The 10230-nt window shown below is 42.1% G+C and overlaps 1 protein-coding gene across 1 annotated transcript; it reads right to left on the bottom strand.

Moving 5' to 3' along the window:
• Window positions 1-491: 491 nt before the first annotated feature.
• Window positions 492-9577, bottom strand: LOC148048223 (thiol S-methyltransferase TMT1A-like). The gene is made up of 2 exons (XM_087707860.1): window positions 9059-9577; window positions 492-728 (listed from the first exon to the last, which is right to left on the bottom strand). The coding sequence occupies exons 1-2, from the start codon at window positions 9548-9550 to the stop codon at window positions 492-494; spliced, it is 729 nt and encodes a 242-aa protein (XP_087563986.1). The 5' UTR covers window positions 9551-9577.
• Window positions 9578-10230: the final 653 nt, after the last annotated feature.

The raw sequence follows: 10230 nt of genomic DNA, 5'->3' as shown, positions 1-10230 counted from the left end.
GTGAGTAAGAAAAGCTTTTGTCCTCCCTGGACCTCAGGAGCACTCTGCAGTCTTCAGCAAGGCTGGGGGAAGGCAAAAACACCCCCATTTCTGTGGAAAATGGGTGGAAAACAGACTGTTTTTCACAAAAAAACGGAGGTGTTTTTGCCTTCTCCCAGCCTTGCTGAAGCCTGCAGAGTGCTGCTGGGGGATGGGGAAGGCAAAAGTGGCCCAGGCACAGGGACCATAGGCCAGTCCTTCTCTTTTTCTAGGGTGGCCCAGCGGGTCATATCTAAGCACTCTGGGGACTGGGTCTGGCCCCCAGTCCTTGTGATGATTTAGGTTTAGTGCCCTGATTTAGGTTTAGTGTGGCCTGAACTTTTTGGAGCCTTCCTCCACTCTGAATTGTAAAGAAAAGAGGAAACACTTTTTTTATTGCAGTGTATGCATTTTTATGATTAATTCTTTAAAGTCAGAAATTTTATTTTCAGAGAAATATGCTTTCCCTTAAATTACTTCACAGCATATCCATTAATATGAGGCCGAATTAGATAGGGGAAAAACGGGCATATGGTGTGTTGCAAGTTCAGTTTAGAAAACCCCGCATTCTCCAAATCTTTCCAGGTCTCTCTTAACAAGGTGCACCCATCTCCTATATATCTCCAAGTAGGGTCACAGACTTGTTGCCAGAAGTAGGTCCAGGTTGATCTGCCAGCTGCTACATGTTCAATGAAATAGAATGCACCACCCTGGAAAAAGTAAGATAATACAAAAAAGAATAATATAAAACAGAATGCTTTGAAATTACATAAAAATTCACACTGTAATCAAGACTGTTGTTATATAACTTCCTGGGTACATAAACTCTTAGGGGTAGCCTAAGCACATCAACAAACCACATCCCTGGGTGGTGAATTGACCACCCCCTACCCAGTATGGATTTTGTGATCTAATGGTGGGTTTGAGGGAATCAAATACCTAAATAGTTCTTTACTTTTTTTTTGGTGTTAAGTGTATTTTCTTTACACCACAATGTCAGCCCTTGTACTTCTTTCCTATAAGCAGACTTGTGGTTCTTATTAATGAGCCCCACCACTTTCTTGTCATCTGCAAATTTAATTATTGCGTTGGTGTTATACAATTTGGTAGAGTCACGTGTGTACAAAGAATAAAGGAAGGGGCTTAGCACACAACCTTGGGGGGCTCCTGTGCTTAATATCAGAGTACAAGAATGGTGAGATCCCATCCTTACTGACTGTGGCCTATCCCTATCCAATACGGGGATTGTCATAAAAACAATACATAGAATTACTGACTAAAAAAATAATAATTAAAATTCAATATGAATATGCAAATGTATGCTAAATGTAACAAATATGTTTAATAATGTCTGAGTTATATTATATCAGTGATGTGCGGTGAAGTTCACGGCTGGTGAGGCAAGTGGGCAGGACCTCTATATTCTCCTCCCCCCACTCCTCCAATCTAGGCAGGGTCCAAGCCGCTCCGGAAAAAAAACAACCTGCCTGCCTCTTGCCTTTGAAGGAGAGGAGAAGGAGGAGGAGGGCACCCGCTTGGGGAGGGGAGGTAGGACAAGCTGAAGGGTTCATCTCCTCACCGCATAAGGATTGGAGGGCTCAGCTCGGAGCCCGCCTCTCTGAGCGCACGCTCGCTCGCTGTAGCTGGGTGAGGAGGGCGGCGGGGGCTTTAAGGCAAGCATCTGAACGCAAGAAATGAATAATCTCCCCGAGCAGCCTCGCACACTAGAAGCACTGAGGAGGGGCAGGGGCGGCTTGCGTTGGCAGAGTCCCCTGCCTCCGCCCACCCTCGTGGGCCAGGATTTTCCTTGTAACATTTCGCCTCCCCCTCACCCACCGGAATAGTGCGCGCACATGCGCCATCCATCCCCCTCACCCCAGCTGCACCTGAGGAGAGGGGTGAAAGCCAAGGAGAGCCCCCCTTCCCACGCAAAGCCCCTGAAAGCAGAGAACAAGCCTGCTCTATGGTGGACAGGCGCTCTGGCACTTTAAAGTGCATGCCGGCACTTTAGCTTGCCCCTCGGCTGCCATTCAGCAAAACATGTTTCGCTGAATGGTGGCCGAGTTCTAAACTGCTGGCATGGCTTTAAATGCCTGCTTGCCTTCTGCGCGGGCCCGCGCAGAAGGCAAACTGGCACTTCAAAGTCATGCCGGCACTTTAGCTTGCCCCTCGGCTGCCATTCAGTGAAACATGTCCTGGTTTGTGGCTGGGCTGCACGCTTGCACTTTAAAATGCATGCCGCCCAGCCACAAACCAGGACATGTTTCGCTCTATGGCGCAACGAGGCGGCATGGTTTTAAAAAATAAAAAAATAAAATGAAAAATGAAAAATAAAAAATGAAAAATAATAAATGAAAAATGAAAAATGAAAATAGATGTGCCAGCCCGCACGCCAGCAGAGGCGGGTAAAAAAAAACCACACACACACGCACATATACATAATAAAAACAAATTACAATTACTTACATTACAAATAAATTGAATTCCTCCCTCCTGCCCCCTCGCTCCCACATACCTTCCAGCTGCGTCGAAAATGCTAGATTTGGTCTAGCCAAGGCCAGGCAGGCTAGGCTAGTTGCTGCTAGAGTCACCACGTGGATGACTCTGCTTAAACATTTTAAAATAGGCTCTAAACAAAGTGCCCTCTGCAGGAGGAGGCGGGAGAATCACGTGCCTCATTTGCATACGTAATTTTTTGCGTTTTAACCCTTGGTTGACACTTAAAAGGCAAAAAATTCCTTATGCAAAGGAGGCCCATAGTTCTCTAGCCTCCTCCTACTAACTGCACTAAGGAGACTCAGAGTCACTGTGACTTAGAGTCTGGGAGCAACTACCTTGGCCTTTTTAATTATTTTAAAAATAGTTTCCTTTCCTTCAGGAGATTGGTGAGGCCCCGCCTCCCCTGCCTCTAGTCACTGCACGTCACTGTATTATATAGAATATGGTGATTGATATAAAAACAATATATTGAAATACTGAATAACCAAATAAAATGTTGAATAAGCAATAATGGAAGATCTTAATGTAATATAAATGTTGGTATTAATATTAGTTATATAAATTTGTTACATGTAACAAATGTGATTGATAACATTTTATTCATATCAAAAGGTATAATAATTAAGATAGGGCGATCGGTATAAAAATAATATATTGAAATATTGAATAACTAAACAATGAAAGATTAAAATTTCATATAAATATGTCCATTACTACTAGTATTATATAAGCTTGTTAAATATTAATATTAATTTTCTTGTATAAAACATATGATATATAGGCACCACACTGTTCAAACACTGATATGTAAAACATAAAAAATAAAAAACTTGAGGGGAAAAAGATAAACCCAAAACTATGAATTGGAACATGGAATCTGAGAAGCCTATATGAATCTGGGAAAACACACAACAGTATCAAAGAAATGTCAAAATACAATATCTCTATATTCCGAATGAATGAAATGTGCCGGCCTGAAAATGTAATGTGTTGAATAGGAGATTATACCATCTACTGCTATGATGAAAATTGTGAGCATCATCTAAATGGAGTAGCTATCATTGTAAATAATCTTGTAAATAAATGTATCAAGTCATTTATTGCTGTATCTGATAGTGTGATGGTGATCCAAATAAATATTACTCCAGTAAATATGAATGTTTCAGTGACATGCGGTGAGGTTTATGGCTGGTGAGGCACTGACACAGTGGTGGGTTTTAATTTTTTTTAGACTTGTGGACTTCAATTCCCAGAATTCCACAGCCAGGCATGCTCAGTACTGATTTAAAGCAACAGCATTTGTTTTTCTCCTTTGCGAAAAAGTTTCCTTCATTCTTTTTCTTCTCCCTCCCCCTCCTTCCTCCCTCTCCCCCTCCCTTCCCCCTCTCTCAAACAGACACACGCAGACAGAGAAGTTGGATTGGACTATCTCTCCTACCCCCTTCCCTCTCTCTCTCTCTCTCTCTCAAAAAAACACAAACACAGAAGTTGGATTGGATATATTTTCCAATGGCTTGAAAGCAGCTCCTCTGCCATACCCCCCCCCATTCCCCTGCTGCCTTCCCCAAACACCTCCACCATTGCAAATGCAGCCTGCTGTCTGGTGGGAAATGCCTGAAACGCAATAAAGCCCATCCACCCACTCACCTCCTGCTTGCAGTCTGGGGTGAGAGAAGAGGCAGAGAAGCTGGAGGGGAGCCGATCCGAGCTGGGCTTATATAGTTTTATCCAGGTGTGTGTGTGTGTGTGTGTGTGTGTGTGTGTGTGTGTGTTTGAAAACGCAACATGGCTTTCCCTGCAATCAAACTACACTTGGGGAGGGATCTACGCTTGAGGATGAAGTTTGAATTCTTCCCCCTCCCTCTCACCTACACGTACCTTTTTCAGCTGTTACAGAGAGGATTTCAACTCTGCTCTTGCCTGTCATCATGAAAAGAAAAAAAATGTAAAAGGGAAAAGGCAAGAGCTGAGGTCAGGCTGAGCTAGTTGCTGCCAGACTCACCATGGATGACTCTGCTTAACTGTTTAAAAAAGCCTCTAAAAAAACGCCCTCTACAGAAGGAGGCAGGAGAACGATGGAATTTTTAGGCTTTTAACCCTTGCTTAACTCTGCTCAAGTGATTATAAACGCCTAAAATTGGACTAGATGAGGCACGTTGTTCTCCTGCCTCCTCCTGTAGAGGGCGCTTTTTAGAGGCTTTTTTAAACAGTTAAGCAGAGTCATCCACGGTGACTCTGGCAGCAACTAGCTCAGCCTGACCTCAGCTCTTGCCTTTTTCCTTTTACATTTTTTTTCTTTTCATGATGACAGTGGTGAGGCTCTGCCTCCCCTGCCTCCCCTGACTGCATATCCCTGAATGTTATTCACGTTTATGCTCTCACGGCTGATGAAGAGGATTTAGAGAAGTTCTGTGAAGGTATAGGTAGTGTACTGAAAACCCTAAAAAGTAACACCACAATACTCATGGGAGACCAGTGTAAAAGTGGGAGAAGGAAGTGATACTCCTGTAGTTGGAAACTTTGGCTTAGGAATCAGAAATGGTAGAGATGACAGATTTGTAGAGTTCTGCAAGGAACATAGGTAATGTGTGATGAATATTTTTTTCAAGTTACAAAAACATGCCTCTACACTTGGACATCACTGGCAGATATACAAAATAATATAGTAAGGAACCAAATTGACTATTTTATAATAAACAAAAGATTCAGAAACTCAGTAAAATCAGTAAAGACATACCCAGGTGCAGATGTAATCTACTACTTGCTGAAATCCGGCTCAAACTAAAAAAGGATGAAAAAGTGAATCCTCCTAAATCAATATTTGACAGTGACTTCATCATTAAACATGGAGAGAAGATAAAAGAAGAACTAGAAAATCATTTAAGAGAAACCAACAATCTAAATAATGAAGAAGTAGAAGTGAAGTGGAATACATTTAAAAATGCAATAATAGAGGTAACAAACTCAAAACAGAGAGAGGGGTACCACAAGAAACAACAGTGATGGATGACGGATGAAATTCTTCATGTCATGGATGGAAGAAGCTCTTCTAAATATATAAAAAAAGAAAAATACAATAAATTGCAGAAAACAATTAGAAGAAAAATTAGCCTGGCGAAAGAAAAGTGGTTTGGAAAGCGATGCAAAGAAGTAGAAGAGATGGAACAGAAGTATGGTAATTTTAACTTACACAAAAAAGTGAAAGAAGCAGGAAGCTCTACGAAAAGAAAACCAACAACTTAGTTGATGATGGGAAAATTATCTTGGATGAGGATAAAAACTAAAAAGATGGAAGGAATACATTGAAGAACTTTTTGAGGACACTAGGGATGATATTGATATGGAAAGAGTAACAACGGGATAACAATAAAAATAGCAAAAGCAAGAAAAGCCACAAGACCTGATGATATCCCAGCAGAAATTTTAAAATTGCTGGAAGACAATGGGAAGAAGTTTTTACTGCAGCTCTTCAGTCGAATATATGAAATAGGAAAGATGACCTAAACATAAACGGTGCTTGGATCAACATTTTAAGATATGCTGATGATACAATTCTGGTTTCCAGTAAGCACAAAGACTTTCAGCTCCTTATCAAAAACATAAAAATATCTGAAAAATACGGTTTGAAGCTTAACACCTGAAAAACCAAGATCATGGTCATCAGCAAACAACCCATTAATTTACCACAGATAACGTCGGAAGAAATACCACTAGAAAAAGTTGAAAGGATCACATACCTCTGTCCTAATTTAGCTGGGACATGACTACTGAAGTAAAAGTCTGAGTGTGATTTCTTTCTTTCTGCCAAAGACTGAAGAAATGTAGTTAAGATTAACCGCTTGAGAACAGATTCCAGGTAATGCACATTTCATTTTGCATTTGAAACTGTATCTGAGTAGGAAATGGGGTAGCGTTTTTCTTCTTCTGTTCCTTTTCACTATTTTTTCTGCTTGCCCCTTTTTCCTGTGAAGGGAGGGGCACAGCAGCATCCTGATCTCTCTCTCTCTCTACACACACACACACACAGACACACACACAGACACACACACACACACACACACACACAGAGCAATAGCTGGAAACTATTCAGGGAGAGAACTAAACTAGAACCAAGGAAGATTTCCTGATTGTGAGACATCTTGATCTGGATTGTCTCCATGAGCTGTGGGTGCTTCATCTGGAGCTTTTAAAGAAGAAATTGAATAACATTTTTTTACAAAAGGGGATTGGACCAAAAGACCTTTAAGATCTCATTGAACTCTGATATTCTGTTTTTGGTATTGTGTGTGAGTTTGTAAACTTAAAGTGATTTTCCTTTGCATTTTAGTTTGGATATAGTCTACATAATGCGTTGGAGGGCAGTCTTGTCCAAGGAACAATCCTATGTAATTTTATGTACAGCATGTGTTTTTGGAACTCCTTGCTACTGCAAAAAGATGATTAATTGCTGTATACTCTGTGTGCTTAATTTGTTTTCCTTGGAGTCAAGGAGGAGGAAGGAAAACTTTATAGAGAACAAATTTGGTCTCATGTTTATGGCCACAGGCTATAGAGCTGGAGAACTATGAATTCAAAATCACCGCTGGGTGATTTTGGGCTGGTTGTTTCCCTCCCCCTTTTCATCCCTAGGAAGGAGGCATTGGGTAATCATGTCTGTATCTGTTGCCAAAGAACAACATTTGGCCCCACCAAGGCACTTGTTTGCAACATGCTTTCCCTAGTATAGGTTACAATCCAAATTTAATTTTTCAGTAAAATGTTATTGCAATTTTCCTCCTGTTTTCTGTTTTGAAGGCTGTTCTACTCCTCTCACACTCTGGTCAGGACAGAATTCTATATGTGCCAAGCTGACTGACTCAAAAATAGGAAAGCAGAAGTGCCAAATTTCAAGGATGGCATATTGAGAATTAGAGTTTGCTTATGATCTATTGCTCTCATATAGCAATATGTCTAAATCATGCCTTGGTTTATGCCAAAGTTGGAAGTTGGCATTGAATCTTTTCCTGAAGAAAACCCCCAAACCACCCCTCCCCAGGGCACTAGAACATAGTGAGCCTTGTGGTTCATTCTTAAACTTGTTCCCAGGATGGTTGCTATGCTTGATCATCTCTTATCACTACTTTTCTATGCTTATAAAAGTTAGAATTTCAGTTCCTTGGATTGGTTTTGGATGACTCTTGATTGTTTGTTACTCTCTTTGGTCTTTGAGAAGATCATGAGATATCTTACAATACTTTGATATCTTCTTCAGATGCTCCTGAGAGGCAGGATATATTAAAATGAGGATGAGGATATGCATAAGCCACTTCCTTCTAGCACTGATGATGTTACCTAGTTTGGTAATGAAATGCCTGTAAGAAAACCACCAAGCTCAGAAAGCAGCAACGATCCCACTATCCCCCACCTCCTCTTTCTCCCTCTCTTTCTCCTTTTTGTCCTTTCTCTTTCTTCCCCCCTAACCCCATTCCCTTCTAGCACAAGAAGACTGTTTTCTTTTAAAAAACGCCTCTGCAGATGATCTTGAAAACCTGCAAGGTTGCTTTGGGAAGATAGGCAGCATTCCCCCCATCCCACCCCATCCCTGGTTGCCTGCAGCCTCGGAGGCTGCAGAAACTTGCACAGTAAAGGCAATTAAGAACTTCTCTCGCTCATGAAAAGATTTTCTTTACTGTGCAAAGGCTTGCTTTAAGGCTGCAGGCTCTGAGGCTGCAGGCACTCAGGGAGGGGGGCAGGGGGAAATGCTGCCCATCTGTCCCCTTCCAAAGCAACCTTGCAGGTTTTCAAGATCACCCGGGGAGGCATTTTTTTAAAAGAAAATCTTGAAAAGCCACAAGATCTGGAGAGACGGGTAGCCAGTCTTTTTTTTGGAGGGCGGGGGGGAATCCCCAGAACCAGGATTGTAACCTGCACGGCTTGTTCAAACAGCAAAAGAAGGGAGGGGTTTGGCTGTTTGAAAAGCCCTGCTTGGAACTCCTCTCCTGTTCCTTCTTTTGCTATTTCTACATGCCGAGTGGGTCGCGCTGCCTTGTCGGCAAGGGCGTTTTGCAGCGACAGGGACCAGGAGCGGTACCGGCATTTCCCGGAAGTTAATTACTTCCGGGTTCACCAACCATCTGGTCCGCGCAAACCGGGGTCATTTCCCAGATATGGGACATTGTTTTAACTTCTCAATTTAGCTTCAACCTAATGTTTTCTGGAGATTGACATACCAACCAGGCTCCTATCTCAGGCCTGATGCTTGCTGCGATTCACTAACATTAACGCTATTGTACAGTCTGAAAATGATTGCAGGGTAGGCAGGAAAGGTGTGGTTGCCTTAAGAAGGGATCCAGTTTAAGTTAAGCCTCAAAATCAGCAGCATAAAGAGCAGAAGAAAGATGCTATTTTTGTGGGAGCTAAAGCCCTTGATCCCAGGCACACCTGCCTAGTGTGCATGCACACCTACATAGTGCCCATTATTTTCAAAGGATGCACACCAGCCTTGTGCCCATTATTCAGTGGTCTGGACAGACCAGAGTTAATTTTCCCTCTTTGCCCTTACCGGTCTGAGCACTCGCTGGATCTCCTTCAAGGCAGCCTGGGTGCTCTTCACAGAGCAAAACACGAGCGTGCAAACCACCACGTCCACAGAGTTGTCCAACACTGAAGTCATGTTCTCGGCGGCGGCGACCACAAAATTCTCGAACTGGAGGTGCGTGTTCTGAGCCATGCTCTCCAGGATGAAATTTTGAAAGTTGGGGTTGTAGTCCAAGCAGGTGACGTGAGAGTTGGGGGGATAAAACTGAAAGTTGGGGCCGGAGCCCACGCCAATCTCTAGCAGGTGGAGATTTCCCGAGGCATCGGCAAAGTCCCGCATGTTCTGGAACAGCTTCTCCTTTTCCTTGTGGAGTTTTTTATTGTAGAATTTGCTGTACTGGTTCATAAGAAATGGGAAAGTTCTTTTGCAAATAGGATCCCATAAGCCAAAATAGGCAAGCACATAGATGGGCAGGGTGAAGATTTTCAGGCATTGTTGGGAGATGAGAACCAGCATTGTCACCCAAATAGGGAATAAAAACCTTTCCTCCTTGAATCCCTCAATGATTTGCTTTAAATACTTTCTTAAACACTTCCTAGTGCTCCCTGTTCCTTTAATGTTCTTTCTTAAGCAAAGCAATTACATCAGGTCCTCAGTTCGGATCTGTTCCAGTTCTTTCTTAAACCAACAGTGATACTTTCTGTTACTTAAAAAAAAATCTTTTAGCTATGCAATTTGGGATGAACACCCTTTGAATGGTGTGGGAGTAGGAATGGATTTCCAGAGGAAGATTGAAGACTACAGGAACCAGCAGCAATACTCAAGTGTCCCTGAGGAGACAGATAAACCTCCAAGTGCTTCAATGACCCTCGGATGCAAATGACCAGCTGTCTGCAAGTACTATAAATCCTTCCATTCCCCACTATCTGTCAGAGCTGAAGAAGCTTCTTGGATGAGAAGCGAAATGTCTTCAAAGAAAAAACAAGAAAAGTCCAATTGCCTTAACCTTAACCTTAACCCTGTCTAGAAATCAGAATATTTTAACAATCCTAATATGCGTGTGTATTCCACTTTTCTTTTGGTAGATAACTCATAAGGTTATTCACCTCATTCTATTGTGCACCATTTCTGCATTGATTCTTCTTTCGTTTATTTTACACCATTACTAATTAGGAAATCCCCCACGTAATTTGTTA

The sequence above is a fragment of the Thamnophis sirtalis genome, unplaced genomic scaffold (assembly GCF_051295495.1).
Source record: "Thamnophis sirtalis isolate CommonGarterSnake01/CBP01778 unplaced genomic scaffold, rThaSir2_p1.2 scaffold_3, whole genome shotgun sequence".
Lineage (NCBI taxonomy): Eukaryota > Metazoa > Chordata > Lepidosauria > Squamata > Natricidae > Thamnophis > Thamnophis sirtalis.
The sequence above is the reverse complement of the archived record's forward strand: the minus strand, read 5'-3'. Positions and strand labels throughout refer to the sequence as shown.

What these genes read in the sequence shown, in the direction of transcription:
- LOC148048223 (XM_087707860.1), bottom strand. Translation starts at nt 9,550, where the DNA reads ATGCTGGTTCTCATCTCCCAACAATGCCTGAAAATCTTCACCCTGCCC. An exon ending in TCCAGCGAGTGCTCAGACCG is followed by an intron (nt 729 to 9,058) that starts GTAAGGGCAAAG and finishes TACTTTTTCCAG; the next exon opens with GGTGGTGCATTCTATTTCAT.